The sequence below is a fragment of the Narcine bancroftii genome, chromosome 1 (genome assembly GCF_036971445.1).
Source record: "Narcine bancroftii isolate sNarBan1 chromosome 1, sNarBan1.hap1, whole genome shotgun sequence".
Classification (NCBI taxonomy): domain Eukaryota; kingdom Metazoa; phylum Chordata; class Chondrichthyes; order Torpediniformes; family Narcinidae; genus Narcine; species Narcine bancroftii.
The window spans coordinates 261367500-261385464 of NC_091469.1; the positions used below are offsets into that span (position 1 = coordinate 261367500).

The window sequence follows — 17965 nt, forward strand, 5'->3', positions numbered from 1 at the left end:
TCCGCCGCGTACCGATGACGTATTTCCGCCGGCAAGATGGCGGCGGCGGCGGCAATGAACTGCGGGAGATTGATCGGTCACTGGAGTTGGTGTCGCGTCCGGGCGGCTGGTGAGTGGAGTGGTGGCGTGTGGAGGAAGACTTGATGTGGAGCTCCGGTCCAAAACGGCCATCGTTCTTCATCCGCCCCACTGATGTTGCTCGACCCCCCCACCACTTCACTGATGCTGCTGACCCCACCCACCCACCACCCCACTGATGCTCCTCGACCCCCACCACTTCACTGATGCTGCTGACCCCACTTATGCTCCTCGACCCCCACCACTTCACTGATGCTGCTGACCCCACCCACCACCCCACTTATGCTCCTCGACCCCCACCACTTCACTGATGCTGCTGACCCCACTTATGCTCCTCGACCCCCACCACTTCACTGATGCTGCTGACCCCACCCACCACCCCACTTATGCTCCTCGACCCCCACCACTTCACTGATGCTGCTGACCCCACCCACCACCCCACTTATGCTCCTCGACCCCACCCACCACCCCACTTATGCTCCTCGACCCCACCCACCACCCCACTTATGCTCCTCGACCCCACCCACCACCCCACTTATGCTCCTCGACCCCACCCACCACCCCACTTATGCTCCTCGACCCCCCACCACTTCACTGATGCTCCTCGACCCCACCCACCACCCCACTTATGCTCCTCGACCCCACCCACCACCCCACTTATGCTCCTCGACCCCACCCACCACCCCACTTATGCTCCTCGACCCCCCACCACTTCACTGATGCTGCTGACCCCACCCACCACCCCACTTATGCTCCTCGACCCCACCCACCACCCCACTTATGCTCCTCGACCCCACCCACCACCCCACTTATGCTCCTCGACCCCCCACCACTTCACTGATGCTGCTGACCCCACCCACCACCCCACTCATGCTTCGCAACCCCCCACCACCACCCCACTGATGCACCTCGACACCGCCAACAATCCCACTGATGCTGCTCGACCCCCCCACCACCCCACTGATGTTGCTCGACCCCCCCCACCCACCACCCAACTGATGATGTTTCACCCCCCCCCACCACCACCCTACTGATGATGCTCATCCCCTCACCACCCCACTGAGGTTCTTCGACCCCCCCCCAACTTCCCACTGATGCTGCTCGACCCCCCCACCACCTCACTGATGCTGCTCGACCCCCCCACCACCTCACTGATGCTGCTGACCCCACCCACCACCCCACTTATGCTCCTCGAACCCCAACACCCCACTGATGCTGTTCGACCCCCCCCAACACCCCACTGATTCTGCTGAATCCCCCCACCCCCCACTCATGCTGCTCGAACCCCCCCACCACCCCACTCATGCTGCTCGACCCCCATCACCATCCCACTAATGCTCATCGACCCACCCACCACCCCACTGATGCTCGTCGACCCCCCCCACCAGCACCCCACTGATGCTGCTCATCTCCCACCACCACCCGACTAATGCTGCTCGACACCCCCTCCACCCCCGATGCTGCTCGACCCCACCACTCCACTGATGCTGCTCAACCCACCCACCACCCCACTGATGCTGCTCGACCCCCCACCCACCAGCACCCCACTGATGCTCCTTGACCCCCCCCAACCATCCCACTGATGCTGCTCGACCCCCCAGACCACCACCCCACTGATGCTTCTCGACCCCCCCCCCCACGACCCCACTGATGCTTCTTGGACCCCCTACCACTCCACTGATGCTGTGTGACCACCCCACCCAGCACCCCACTGATGCTGCTCGAACCACCACGCACCACCCCACTGATGTTAGTCGACCCCAAACACCACCCCACTGGTACTCATCGACCACTCCACCACCCTACAGATGCTCCTCGATCCCTCCAGCACCCCACTGATTATTATCGACCCCCCCAACCACCCCACTGATACTCTACGACTCTCCCACCACCTCACTGATGCTGCTCATCCCCCACCATTCCCCTGATGCTGCTCGACCCCCCCCCCACCACCACCCCACTGATGCTTCTCAACTCCCCCCCGCCACCCCACTGATGCTTCTAACCACCCCCACCAAGCCACCCCACTGATTCTTCTTGGCCCCCCACCAGCACACTGATGCTGCTCGAAGCCCACCACCAACCTACTGATGCTCATTGACCCCCCCCACCACCGGACTGATGCTGCTCGAACCCCCCGACCACCCCATTAATGCTGCTCGACCCACCACCATCCCAATGATGCTGCTCGACCCCCCCCACCACAACCCCACTGATGCTTCGCAATGCCCCCCCCACCACCCCACTGATGCACCTGGACCCCGCCAACAATCCCACTGATGCTGCTCGACCACCCACACCACCACCCAACTGATGCTGCTTGACTATCCCACCCACCACCCCACTGATGCTGCTCAACCCGCCCACCCACCACTGTACTGATGCTGCTTGACCCCACACCCACCACTCTACTGATGCTGCTTGAACCCACCACCACCCCACTAATGCTGCTAGACCCCCCCACCACCACCCTACTGATGCTGCTCGTCCTCCATCACCACCCCACTGAGGCTGCTCGTACCCCATCACCACCCCACTGAGGCTGCTCGTCCCCCCCCCACCCCAGTGCTGTTGCTTCACCCACCCACCACCCCACTGATGCTGCTCAACACCCCCCACCCAGCACTCCACTGTCGCTGCTAGACCCCCACAACCATCCCACTGATGTTCCTCGACAACCCCACCACCCCACTGATTCTGCAAGACTCACCCACCACCCTAATGATGCTCCTCGTCCTCCGGCCAGCCCACTGATGCTGCTCAACTCCCCCACCACCCCACTGATGCAACTCAACCCCCCCCCCACCACCCTACTGATGCTGCTTGACCACCCCACCCACCACCCCATTGATGCTGCTCGAACCACCACGCACCACCCCACTGATGCTAGTCGACCCCAAACACCACCCCACTGATGCTCATCGACCACTCCACCACCCCACAGATGCTCCTCGATCCTACCACCACACCACTGATGCTCTACGACTCCCCCACCACCCCACTGATGCTGCTCATCCCCCACCATCCCCCTAATGATGCTCGACCCCCCCCACCACCACCCCACTGATGCTTCTCAAATCCCCCCAGCACCCCACTGATGCTAATTGAACTGCTTGACCACCCCACCCACCACCCCATTGATGCTTCTTGGCCCCCCCCCACCACCCCACTGATCCTGCTTCACCACCCCACCCACCACCCCACTGATGCTGCTCGAACCCCCCCACCCACCACTGTACTGATGCTGCTCGACCCCACACCCACCACTCTACTGATGCTGCTTGACCCCACCACCACCCCACTAATGCTGCTCGATCCCCCACCCACCACCCAACTGATGCTGCTCGACCCCCTGCCCCCACCACGACCCAACTGATACTGCTCATCCCCCATCACCACCCCACTGATGCTCATCGAACCCCCAACACCACACTGATGCTGCTCGACCTCCACACCACCTCACTGATGCTGCTCGACCCACCGCCCCCACCACGACCCAACTGATACTGCTCATCCCCCATCACCACCACACTGATGCTGCTCGTCCCCCATCACCACCCCACTGAAGCGGCTCGACCGCGCAAGCACCCCTGATGCTGCTCGACCCCCCCCACCCCAGTGCTGTTGCTCGACCCACCCACCACCCCACTGATGCAGCTCAACCACCCACACCACCCCACTGATGCTCATCGAACCCCCAACACCACACTGATGCTGCTGGACCCCCACACCACCTCACTGATGCTGCTGACCCCACCCACCACCCCATTTATGATCCTCGACCCCCTCAACACCCCACTGATGCTTTCGACCCCTCCAACACCCCACTGATGCTGCTCAAACCCCCCCACCACCCCACTCATGCTGCTCGACACCCCCACCACCCCACTCATGCTGCTCGACCCCCACCACCATCACACTAATGCTCATCGACCATCCCACCACCCCACTGATGCTCGTCGACCCCCCCCACCAGCACCCCACTCATGCTGCTCGTCTCCCACCACCACCCGACTGATGCTGCTCGACCCCCCCTCCACCCCTGATTCTGCTCGACCCTACCACTCCACTGATGCTGCTCAACCCCCCCCCCTGCCATCCCACTGATGCTTCTCAGCCCCACCTCCCCGCCACCACACTGATGCTTCTTCGCCCACCCACCAGCACACTGATGCTGCTTGACCCCCACCACCCCACTGATGCTTCTCGAACCCCCCCCACCACCCCACTGATGCTGCTCGACCCACCCCACTGATGCTTCTCAACCACCCCCACCCAGCCACCCCACTGATTCTTCTTGGCCCCCCACCAGCACACTGATGCTGCTTGACCCCCACCACCCCACTGATGCTTCTCGAACCCCCCACACCACCCCACTGATGTTCCTCGTCCCCCCCCCAACCATCCCACTGATGCTGATCGACCCACCCCACTGATACTCCTCGACGACCCCAACCATCCCACTGATACTGCTCGAAGCCCACCACCAACCTACTGATGCTCATTGACCCCCCCCCACCACCGGGCTGATGCTGCTCGAACCCCCCGACCACCCCATTAATGCTGCTCGACCCACCACCATCCCAATGATGCTGCTCGACCCCCCCCCACCACAACCCCACTGATGCTTCGCAATGCCCCCCCCACCACCCCACTGATGCACCTGGACCCACACCACCACCCAAGTGATGCTGCTTGACTATCCCACCCACCACCCCACTGATGCTGCTCAACCCGCCCACCCACCACTGTACTGATGCTGCTTGACCCCACACCCACCACTACTGATGCTGCTTGAACCCACCACCACCCCACTAATGCTGCTAGACCCCCCCACCACCACCCTACTGATGCTGCTCGTCCTCCATCACCACCCCACTGAGGCTGCTCGTACCCCATCACTACCCCACTGAGGCTGCTCGTCCCCCCCCCACCCCAGTGCTGTTGCTTCACCCACCCACCACCCCACTGATGCTGCTCAACACCCCCCACCCAGCACTCCACTGTCGCTGCTAGACCCCCACAACCATCCCACTGATGTTCCTCGACAACCCCACCACCCCACTGATGCTGCAAGACTCACCCACCACCCTAATGATGCTCCTCATCCTCCGGCCAGCCCACTGATGCTGCTCAACTCCCCCACCACCCCACTGATGCAACTCAACCCCCCCCCACCACCCTACTGATGCTGCTTGACCACCCCACCCACCACCCCATTGATGCTGCTCGAACCACCACGCACCACCCCACTGATGCTAGTCGACCCCAAACACCACCCCACTGATGCTCATCGACCACTCCACCACCCCACAGATGCTCCTCGATCCTACCACCACACCACTGATGCTCTACGACTCCCCCACCACCCCACTGATGCTGCTCATCCCCCACCATCCCCCTAATGATGCTCGACCCCCCCCACCACCACCCCACTGATGCTTCTCAAATCCCCCCAGCGCCCCACTGATGCTACTTGAACTGCTTGACCACCCCACCCACCACCCCATTGATGCTTCTTGGCCCCCCCCCACCACCCCACTGATCCTGCTTCACCACCCCACCCACCACCCCACTGATGCTGCTCGAACCCCCCCACCCACCACTGTACTGATGCTGCTCGACCCCACACCCACCACTCTACTGATGCTGCTTGACCCCACCACCACCCCACTAATGCTGCTCGATCCCCCACCCACCACCCAACTGATGCTGCTCGACCCCCCGCCCCCACCACGACCCAACTGATACTGCTCATCCCCCATCACCACCCCACTGATGCTCATCGAACCCCCAACACCACACTGATGCTGCTCGACCTCCACACCACCTCACTGATGCTGCTCGACCCACCGCCCCCACCACGACCCAACTGATACTGCTCATCCCCCATCACCACCACACTAATGCTGCTCGTCCCCCATCACCACCCAACTGAAGCGGCTCGACCGCGCAAGCACCCCTGATGCTGCTCGACCCCCCCCACCCCAGTGCTGTTGCTCAACCCACCCACCACCCCACTGATGCAGCTCAACCACCCACACCACCCCACTGATGCTCATCGAACTCCCAACACCACACTGATGCTGCTGGACCCCCACACCACCTCACTGATGCTGCTGACCCCACCCACCACCCCATTTATGATCCTCGACCCCCTCAACACCCCACTGATGCTGTTCGACCCCTCCAACACCCCACTGATGCTGCTCAAACCCCCCCACCACCCCACTCATGCTGCTCGACACCCATCACCACCCCACTCATGCTGCTCGACCCCCACCACCATCACACTGAGGCTGCTCGACCCCGCCAGCACCCCTGATGCTGCTCGACCCACCCCCCACCCCAGGGCTGTTGCTCGACCCACCCACCACCACACTGATGCTGCTCGACACCCCCCACCCTGCACTCCACTGACGCTGCTAGACCCCCACAACCATCCCACTTATGCTGCTCGACCCCCTTCCACCACCACAATGATGCTGCTCGACCCCCCCACCACCCCACTGTACTGATGCTGCTCGACCCCACACCCAACACTCTACTGATGCTGCTTGACCCCACCACCACCCCATTGATGCTGCTCATCCCCATCACCACCCCACTGAGGCTGCTTGACCGCGCAAGCACCCCTGATGCTGCACGACCCCCCACAACCCAGTGCTGTTGCTCGACCCACCCACCACCCAACTGATGCAGCTCGACCCCACCCACCACCCCACTTATGCTCCTCGACCCCCACCACTTCACTGATGCTGCTGACCCCACCCACCACCCCACTTATGCTCCTCGACCCCCCACCACTTCACTGATGCTGCTGACCCCACCCACCACCCCACTTATGCTCCTCGACCCCCCACCACACCACTCATGCTTCGCAACCCCCCACCACCACCCCACTGATGCACCTCGACACCGCCAACAATCCCACTGATGCTGCTCGACCCCCCCCCCACCCACCACCCAACTGATGATGTTTCACCCCCCCCCCACCACCACCCTACTGATGATGCTCATCCCCTCACCACCCCACTGAGGTTCTTCGACCCCCCCCAACTTCCCACTGATGCTGCTCGACCCCCCACCACCTCACTGATGCTGCTGACCCCACCCACCACCCCACTTATGCTGCTCGACCCCCATCACCATCCCACTAATGCTCATCGACCCTCCCACCACCCCACTGATGCTCGTCGACCCCCGCCACCAGCACCCCACTGATGCTGCTCATCTCCCACACCACCCGACTAATGCTGCTCGACACCCCCTCCACCCCCGATGCTGCTCGACCCCACCACTCCACTGATGCTCCTTGACCCCCCCCAACCATCCCACTGATGCTGCTCGACTCCCCAGACCACCACCCCACTGATGCTCCTTGACCCCCCACACCACCACCCCACTGATGCTTCTCGACCCCCCCCACGACCCCACTGATGCTTCTTGGCCCCCATACCACTCCACTGATGCTGTGTGACCACCCCACCCAGCATCCCACTGATGCTGCTCGAACCACCACGCACCACCCCACTGATGTTAGTCGACCCCAAACACCACCCCACTGGTACTCATCGACCACTCCACCACCCTACAGATGCTCCTCGATCCCTCCAGCACCCCACTGATTCTTATCGACCCCCCAAACCACCCCACTGATACTCTACGACTCTCCCACCACCTCACTGATGCTGCTCATCCCCCACCATTCCGCTGATGCTGCTCGACCCCCCCCCCCACCTCCACCCCACTGATGCTTCTCAACTCCCCCCCGCCACCCCACTGATGCTTCTCAACCACCCCCACCCAGCCACCCCACTGATTCCTCTTGGCCCCCCACCAGCACACTGATGTTGCTTGACCCCCACCACCCCACTGATGCTTCTCGTACCCCCACCACAACACTGATGCTGCTCGACCCCCCCACCACCACACTGAAGCTGCTGACTCCAACCACCACCCCATTTATGCTCCTCGACCCCCTCAACACCCCACTGATGCTGTTCGACCCCCCCCAACACCCCAATGATGCTGCTCAATCCCCCCAACCATCCCACTCATGCTGCTCGACCCCCCCACCACCCCACTCATGCTGCTCGACTCCCAGCACCATCCCACTAATGCTCATCGACCCTCCCACCACCCCATTGATGCTCGTCGACCCACCTCACCAGCACCCCACTGATGCTGCTCGTCTCCCACCGCCACCCGACTGATACTGCTCGACCCCACCACTCCACTGATGCTGCTCAACCCCCCCCCGCCCCGCCAACTCACTGATGCTTCTCAACCCCACCTCCCCGCCACCCCACTGATGCTTCTTGGCCCACCCACCAACACACTGATGTTGCTTGACCCCCACCACCCCACTGATGCTTCTCGAACCCCCACCACCACCCCATTGATGTTCCTCGACCCCCCCCAACCATCCCACTGATGCTGCTCGACCCACCACACTGATGCTCCTCGACCCCCCACACCACCACCCCACTGATGCTTCTCAACTCCCCAACCAGCCCATTGATGCTTCTTGGCCCCCCCAGCACCCCACTGATGTTCATCGACCCCCCCCAACCATCCCACTGATGCTGCTCGACCCACCCCACTGATGCTCCTCGACCCCCCCCCACCACCACCCCACTGATGCTTCTCGTCCCCAACCAGCCCATTGATGCTTCTTGGCTCTCCCCGACAACCCCACTGATGCTTCTCAACCCCCCCCCCAGCACCCCACTGATGCTACTTGAACTGCTTGACCACCCCACCCACCACCCCATTGATGCTTCTTGGCCCCCCCCACCACCCCACTGATCCTGCTTGAGCACCCCACCCACCACCCCACCCACCACCACACTGATGCTGTTCAACCCGCTCCCAACTCCAGATTGATACTGCTTGACCCCCCCCACCACCCCACTGATGCTGCTCGAACCCCCCACCCACCACTATACTGATGCTGCTCGACCCCACTCCCACCACTCTACTGATGCTGCTTGACCCCACCACCACCCCACTAATGCTGCTCGATCCCCCACCCACCACCCGACTGATGCTGCTCGACCCCCATCACCACCCCACTGAGGCTGCTCATCCCCCATCACCACCCCACTGAGGCTGCTCGACCCCGCCAGCACCCCTGATGCTGCTCGACCCCCCCCACCCCAGTGCTGTTGCTCGACCCACCCACCACCCCACTGATGCTGCTCGACACCCCCCACCCAGCACTCCACTGACGCTGCTAGACCCCCACAACCATCCCACTGATGTTCCTCGACCCCCCCACCACCCCACTGATGCTGCAAGACTCACCCACCACCCGACTGATGCTCCTCGTCCCCCGACCACTCCACTGATGCTGCTCGACCCCCTCCCACCACCACAATGATGTTGTTCGACCCCCCCAACCATCCCACTGATGCTGCTCAACCCCCCCACCACCCCACTGATGCTGCTCGACCCCCTCCCACCACCACCACAATGATGCTGCTCGACTCCCCCACCACCTCACTGATGCTGCTGACCCCACCCACCACCCCACTTATGCTCCTCGAACCCCCAACACCCCACTGATGCTGTTCGACCCACCACCCCACTGATGCTGCTCGTCCCCCATCACCATCCCACTGATGCTGCTCGACCAACACCACTCATGCTCCTCGACCCCCCCCCACCACCACCCCACTGATGCTTCTCGACTCCCCAACCAGCCCATTGATGCTTCTTGGCTCCCCCCCACCACCCCACTGATGCTGCTTGACCACCCCACCCACCACCCCACTGATGCTGCTCGTCCCCCATCACCACCCAACTGATGCTGCTCGTCCCCCATCACCACCCCACTGAGGCTGCTCGTCCCCCATCACCATCCCACTGAGGCTGCTCGACCCCGCCAGCACCCCTGATGCTGCTTGTCTCCCACCACCACCCGACTGATACTGCTCGACCCCCCCCACCCCTGATTCTGCTCAACTCCACCACTCCACTGATGCTGCTCAACCCCCCCCCACCCCCGCTACCCCACTGATGCTTCTCAACCCCACCCCACCGCCACCCCACTGATGCTTCTTGGCCCACCACCAGCACACTGCTGCTGCTTGACCCCCCCCCCCCACCCCAGTGCTGTTGCTCGACCCACCCACCACTCCACTGATGCAGCTCGACCACCCCCACCACCCTACTGATTCTCATCGAACCCCCACCACCACACTGATGCTCCTCGACCCCCTCAACACCGCACTGATGCTGTTCAACCCCCCCCCAACACCCCAATGATGCTGCTCAATCCTCCCCACCACCCCACTCATGCTGCTCGACTCCCACCACCATCCCACTAATGCTCATCGACCCTCCCACCACCCCACTGATGCTCGTCGACCCCCCCCCACCAGCACCCCACTGATGCTGCTCGTCTCCCAACACTCCACTGATGCTGCTCAACCTCCCCCGCCAACTCACTGATGCTTCTCAACCCCACCTCCCCGCCACCCCACTGATGCTTCTTCGCCAACCCACCAGCACACTGAAGCTGCTTGACCCCCACCACCCCACTGATGCTTCTCGAACCCCCCCCACCACCCCATTGATGTTCCTTGACCCCCCCAACCACCCCACTAATGCTGCTCAACCCCCCCACCACCACTCCACTGATGCTGCTCGTCCCCCATCACCATCCCACTGATGCTGCTCGTCCCCCATCACCACCCCACTGAGGCTGCTCGACCGCGCAAGCACCCCTGATTCTGCTCGACCGCGCAAGCACCCCTGATTCTGCTCGACCGCGCAAGCACCCCTGATTCTGCTCGACCCCCCCAACCCAGTGCTGTTGCTCGACCCACCCACCAACCCACTGATGCAGCTTGACCACCCCCACCACCCCACTGATGCTCATCGAACCCCCACCACCACACTGATGCTGCTCGACCCCCCCACCACCTCACTGATGCTGCTCATCCCACCCACCACCCCATTTATGCTCCTCGACCCCCTCAACACCCCACTGATGCTGCTCAATCCCCCCCACCACCCCACTCATGCTGCTCGAACCCCCACCACCCCATTCATGCTGCTCGACCCCCACCACCATCCCACTAATGCTCATTGACACTCCCACCACCCCACTGATGCTCGTCGACCCCCCCCACCAGCAACCCACTGATGCTGCTCGTCTCCTGCCACCACCCGACTGATACTGCTCGACCCCACCACTCCACTCATGCTGCTCAACCCCACCTCCCCGCCACCACACTGATGCTTCTTCGCCCACCCACCAGCACACTGATGCTGCTTGACCTCCACCACCCCACTGATGCTTCTCGAACCCCCCCCACGACCCCATTGATGTTCCTCGACCCCCCCAACCATCCCACTGATGCTGCTCGACCCACCCCACTGATGCTCCTCGACCCCCCCCCAACCATCCCACTGATGCTGCTTGACCCCCCCCCACCACCCCACTGATGCTGCTCGTCCCCCATCACCACCCCACTGTGGCTGCTCGACGCCCCCAGCACCCCTGATGCTGGTCGACCCCCCCACCCCAGTGCTGCTGCTCGACCCACCCACCACCCCACTGATGCTGCTCGACACACCCACCACCCCACTGATGACCTCCCCCACCATCCCTGATGCCTATCGACCCACCCCACTGATGCTGCTCTACCCCTCCCTCCACCCCACTGATGCTGCACGACCTCCCCTCCACCCCACAGATGCCTCTTGATCCCCCCACCACCCTACTGATGCTGCTGAACCCCCCCATCCACCACCCTACTGATGCTGCTCGACCCCCCACCCACCATCCCACTGATGCTGCTCAACCCCTCCCTCCACCCCACTGATGCTGCACGACCCCCCCCACCACCCCACTGATGCTGCACGACACCCCCACCACCCCACTGGTGCTGCAAGACCCACCCACCACCCTACTGATGCTGCTCGACACCCCACCCACCACCCTACTGATGCTGCTCGTCCGCCCCACCACCCTACTGATGCTGCCCGTCCCCTGCCACCCACCACCCCTGATGCTGCTCAACTCCCCCCCACCCACCACCCCACTGATGCTGCTCGACCCACCACCCATCACTCGACTGAAGCTGCTCGAACCCCCCCCCCACCCACCACCCCACTGATGCTGCTAGACCCGCCCCAACCATCCCACAGATGTTCCTAGACACTCCCCCCACCACCCCACTGGTGTTTCTCAACCCCCTCTCACCCAACTGATGCTCCTCGACCCCCAGCATCACCCCACTTATGCTCCTCGACCCACCACCCCACCCTACTGATGCTGACCGACCACCCCACCCCACGGATGCTCATCGACCCCCCCGCACCACCCCACTGATGCTGGTCGACCCCCCCACCCCCCACTGATGCTGCTCGACACCCCCCACCGTACTGATGCTGACCAACCCCACCACCCCACTGATGCTTCTCGACCCCCCCCACCAGCCCTCTGATGCTGCTCGAACTCCCCACCCCCCCAATGATGCTGCTCGACACCCCCCACCCTACTGATGCTGACCAACCCCCCACCCTACTGATGCTGACCAACCCCACCACCCCACTGATGCTCCTCGACCCCACCCTCACCCCACTGATGCTGATCATCCCGTTGAGTTCTTCCAACAAATTGTTTGCAGAAAGTGCTGTAATTTGTGTTTGTCACCTGTGCTTACAGCAAACCATTATTACACAGTTCTGGATTTACATGCGCAGAGTTGTTAGAAGAATTTGTTAAGAAAGGAAAACTTTTATTCATTGGGTTTTGACAGACCCATTCCATACTCCAGTCAGTATCCTTCATCCTGAATTTGAACTTGACTGAGGAGAGATCTGAATAATACGTTATTTTGGGATAAAATAGTATTTGGGCCCTTGTAAGAGGCTCAAGTACAGCTCCAAGAGATTTTGTTCTTTTAATATGTGAGATGGCATGGTTTATATATAATACATTGATTCCAAACCCTAGTTTGATGTGAAGTGCTTGATAAGTAATAATTAACTTTCTTTTCATAGTGCCGTCGGTGGCATTCGCAGCAAGGTATCGGAGCTCTCAAAATAATATGCCACAACCAAGGTAATTGGAGAATTTTCTTAAAATTATTAAATATGAACAATTGATAACCTATTGATGAATCAACAAAGATAAACTTGATTTTGGCCATTATGCTATCTGAGAACTGGTATGACAGATGTTGAAAGTCAGATCTGGACTCTGTGCTAAGAGGCCAATTCAATCATTTAGCTGTATTTTATTTCCGGAAGTCGTACAGAATGTAAAGACATTGATCGCCACAGGAGCATATGACATGCTGTTTGCAGTCATATACTTTCCCACTATACAAACAGTACAGCAGGGGAAACTTGCTTTAGATTACACTCTCCACTTTTTAAAAAAATGCGTGGTAAGACCGAAACTCAGAAAGATCTTAGCCAAAAATTTACTGGAAAATTTTGGCATTGTCTGCAAGCTCTGCCATATAAGGCCCTTTTTCTAGAAGGCAAGTCTGAGGCAAATGTAATTTTGGTGATACAAGTTCAGCATTTTTTTCAGACTTTTGTACCCAAATCCTCAATTTTAATTCCTAGCCTTTTCAAATCAACTGCAAACACCATATTTAGAATTTTGGAATTTTTGTCTTCAATACTTACTGTTGCCTTCACTTCCTGTGCAGAATGCATGCGTGATAAGATTGACAAGCATTGTTTTATGTGAATCCTTGCACAAATCAGGGGCCCATGAGTAAACACCTGTCATGCATCACAGGTATTTGCCATTTTCCTGTGTCCTTTTTCTCAGTTGTTCAGTCTCACGTTAAAACTATCTCAGGATAGTGGAAGTTGGGTTGTAACTGACTCAAGTCAAAATATCATTCTACAAAATTAAAAGAATATTGTTGTACATGCTAGGTTCAAGAACAGATTTATGCCAACAGTTGTCAGGCTCTTGAAATGGCCCTTACTTTCCTAATTATCAACAATCACAAAAAAACCTGTCTGCACTATTGAAACACCACTTTTTTCTTGGTCTACTAAAGCTGTTAAAATTTGTCTATCTTTTATATTTATTGTCTCTTTCTGTATAGCAATTTAATGTACACTGTTGGAGGTTTTTTTAAATAAACTCTTTGTTTGGCTGCAACAAATGAGAATGTTGGTGCACTGTGCCATGTGCATAACAAACTCATTATCCTTGTCCTTTTATATGAAAAAAAAATCTATACTGTATAAGCTGGTGAGTGAACAAATTCAAAAGTGTCCATGAATGCCAAGAGTTCCTGATGTTGAGTGCTCATCGCTCCAGATAGAAATTTATTGGAATCCAACTCTGAATATTCATTTTGGACAGTCCTTTATATTATTTCGTAGATGAGGCACCTTTTAAAAAATGTAGAAGGGCATTGTTAAAATTAACGGAGCAAAAGAGTTCACGTAGATTTTATTGCAAAATACTAATTGCAGAATGGACTTGAATGTATTTGTCACATTGTAATTTAAAATAACCTTCAGTACAGTGATTCAGTACAAATCAAGAACTTTGTGCAATAAATAAAAATGAAACTTCATATTATTTAATTTTAAATTGAATCTGACAGAAAAGAAGCTGTAACATCATTATCAAAACCACCATGGCCTGAGATCAAATTGCCAGATCCCGTAGAAGAGGCAAAACATCACCTAGGTAACGTTTATAATCGTATACATTGGCTCACCCAGACACTCTCTCTTTAAATTCAATTTCTGTGATGCTGCAATCTAAGAATCATTCCCCTAAAGCATCTGAGGCTTAAATTCTATATTGTCTGCCTCTGCCAGAGCAATACTTTGTTATAATTTGACATTTATTAACCTATTGATGAATCACCAAAGATAAACTTGATTTTGGCCATTATGCTATCTGAGAGCTGGTATGACAGATGTTGAAAGTCAGATCTGGACTCTGTGCTAAGAGGCCAATTCAATCATTTAGCTGTATTTTATTTCCAGAAGTCGTACAGAATGTAAAGACATTGATCGCCACAGGAGCATATGGCAGGCTGTTTGCAGTCATACACTTTGCAAGCAGACAATGGAAAGTTACCGACGAAGATTTGATCCTGATAGAAAACCATATTGAAGCAGACTGTGGAGACAGGATCAGATTAGAAAAGGTAAGAGAATGCAAGTGATCGAATTAAAGTGCAAAGTCCATCTGATCAGGTCAAAAAATATTTGTCATGATGAATCTGATCTTTAACAAGCTGCAGAATGTGAGAAATGTTTGTATGATATGAAATACTGAGTCCTTGAGATTTGGATTTTTCATCTTTATGCAGGTTCTGTTGGTTGGCGGAGATAACTTCACTCTCATCGGAAGACCACTTCTCGGGTAAGGTTTAGTTTCCAAATTAACAGGATTCTCTAGTGGTATAGATTTAGTCATACAGCACTGCAACAGGCCCTTTTGGCCCATGAGCCCATGCCGCCCACTAACACCCAATTGACCTACACCCCCGTTACTTTTTGAAGGGTGGGAGGAAACCAGAGCTCCAAGGGAAAACCTACACATACTCTGGGAGAACACACAAACTCCTTACAGACAGCACAGGATCGGAACCTCAGTCCCAATCAGTGGCGCTGTAATGGCATTGCACTAAATGTGCCACTAACCATGAAATTAATCTTATTTAAGTGATCAACATTTGAGATGTGCTGACCAGTCAATGTTGTCTTTGCAGCAGAGTGATTTCTTTTCATTGTTTTCTGACATCCTGGGAGGCAACAGTTTGTATTTAGTTACCTTAATAAATGGAAATACTTTGAATTTGTAATAGGATTTAATGGAAGATTTTCTTTCATTGGTAATAGGCAAATTGAGAACTATCCATTTCCGATCAATTTATGAAAGTCAGTGAAGTATTGAATTTTAAGATAAAATCATTATCAAGCATGCCTAATGGCAGTTTCCCATGTATGGTTGTTTGCCAAACTTCAAATGCTTTGGGTGCTAGTTAATCTCTTTGTGCTTTCTAAACAAAAATGGTTCAGTCATCGCAAAACAATAAATGAGTTGATCTCATCATTGACATGTTGAGAACTAAAATGCAGTGTATTCCACAGTTTGTAAAAAGCCCATATGATGTTCTGGTATCTTGAAGGCACAACCTAACAGCAAGTTGTTGTTCTTAGGCGAGATCTTGTGCGAGTCGAGGCAACTGTCATTGAGAAGACGGAATCTTGGCCGAGAATACATTTCAGATTTAAACAGAGGAAGCGGTACCGAAGAACAAAAAGTATGTTAGAGCATCAACATTTTAGTAACGCGACCAAGCAATATTTGTGTTGTAACTGAATTTCATTTTTCATCTACTCAGCAACTTGTCCAGCAAAGATTAGTGTACATTTCAGACATGCTGCAGGCATCAGTTCTACGTTTAGGAGTATGAAAACCCTGATATTTGCACAGGGCCTTCATGAAGCAATTTCCCTGTGGACTTTTTTACAATATATACAATTTAGCCACTTAGCTCCAGATCTTGCCATAATCTTGGTCCAAGTAAGGCCAAGAAATCTCCAAGGGTGAGGTCACAGTTACTGATGATAAGAAATGTGGGTAAAGCTGAACTCTTATCAAGGGGAAAAGCTGCTCAAAGGAGAGTGATTCGAGGTTATCTGAGCTCCAGGGTGTTGCTGTAGATTGTTTTAAGAAATGTTCTAAGTGAAAAGCCCAATTATCTTTAGTTGTTTTTCCAATGATTTAAAAATAATTTCATAATATTCTAATCCATTCCCAACTCCTCAGCAAATGAAGCCATCCATGTCTGTTCAGATCTTTTGAATGCAATGACCCAGCATGGCAATTCCTAATTACATCTATCTTTCCTCATGATTACTTCATTTAAAGCATTTATTCTCATCTTGCATCTTTTAAAATTATTAGCCTAATTTCTCATGCTTGCTTTTTTTTTGTGTATATATGAAATCTTGCCAGATTTTTTTTCTTCCCTTCAAGTTTTTTTTTCAGTCCTGTGTTTCAGGTTTCATTTAAATCTGATTTTTTTTTTGTTTCTTTTCTGCAGTAAATGTACAACCTCAGACAATTCTCAGAATCAATACAGTCAAGATTGCTCCAGCTCTGGCCTGAGAGTGCTGACAATTTTGGGTTCACAAGGTTAAAAGATACCATCTTATAAATCAAGAAATCCAAAACATGGAGTGCATTCCTGGGAACTCAGTCGTTTTGGTGTTATGTCCTGTTTTGTTTCCATTGCCATCTTGGAAGTCTTTCAAGATGTTCCAGATCTGTAACCTCTACTAATAAAAGAACGTACATGTGAAAATAACTTATTTTTGTGAATTCTGGTTCCAAATATCTCATGTATCACTGTGATGGAATATTTGGGGATGTTTTGGGGAGATAAATTGGGAAAAGTAGAGTAGGTGACATACATGCGCACACTTTGAGTGGGAAGGGAAGGTTGAGAATCACTGCTCTAGACCCAATTGTTACTGAAATATTTTGCTTGAGAAAAACTGTCATTGGCCCATTTCTTTTGGAGTTATGAAACAGTGGATATAACAAGTCAATTAAGTACGATTAAAACAGTGGTTTTCAAACTTTTTCTTCCCACCCACCCACATACTACCTTAAGCAATCCCTATGGCATAGGGAATACTTAAAGTGATATGTGAGTGGAAAGGAAAAGGTTGAGAACCACTGGCATAGACTGTTGCATCTGATAACATGAAATAGTTTTTTTCAATTAAGAAAATTACTCAGATTTTTACATATGTCACAGCAGAAGAATCATGTTTATTTAATTCTATATTGTATTAGCAAGGTTCTGTACCTTGCCAGTCTTGAATAAGTAAAAACACAAATGCTGGAGGAACCCAGCAGGTC

The 17965-nt window shown here is 55.2% G+C and overlaps 1 protein-coding gene across 1 annotated transcript; it reads left to right on the forward strand.

Annotated features, from left to right (window-relative positions):
- Positions 1-18: 18 nt before the first annotated feature.
- mrpl21 (mitochondrial ribosomal protein L21) lies at positions 19-17405 on the forward strand. The gene is made up of 7 exons (XM_069896999.1): positions 19-109; positions 13099-13159; positions 14679-14764; positions 15070-15233; positions 15399-15451; positions 16252-16355; positions 17142-17405. Exons 1-7 carry the CDS (start codon positions 37-39, stop codon positions 17204-17206), a joined length of 606 nt encoding a protein of 201 aa, XP_069753100.1. The 5' UTR covers positions 19-36; the 3' UTR covers positions 17207-17405.
- Positions 17406-17965: the final 560 nt, after the last annotated feature.

Bases quoted from the DNA above. Each gene is read 5' to 3' on its own strand.
- mrpl21 (XM_069896999.1), top strand. From the start codon at position 37: ATGGCGGCGGCGGCGGCAATGAACTGCGGGAGATTGATCGGTCACTGG. The intron at 13,160-14,678 runs GTAATTGGAGAA...TGAATCTGACAG, and splicing joins AATAATATGCCACAACCAAG to AAAAGAAGCTGTAACATCAT. The intron at 15,452-16,251 runs GTAAGGTTTAGT...TGTTGTTCTTAG, and splicing joins ATCGGAAGACCACTTCTCGG to GCGAGATCTTGTGCGAGTCG.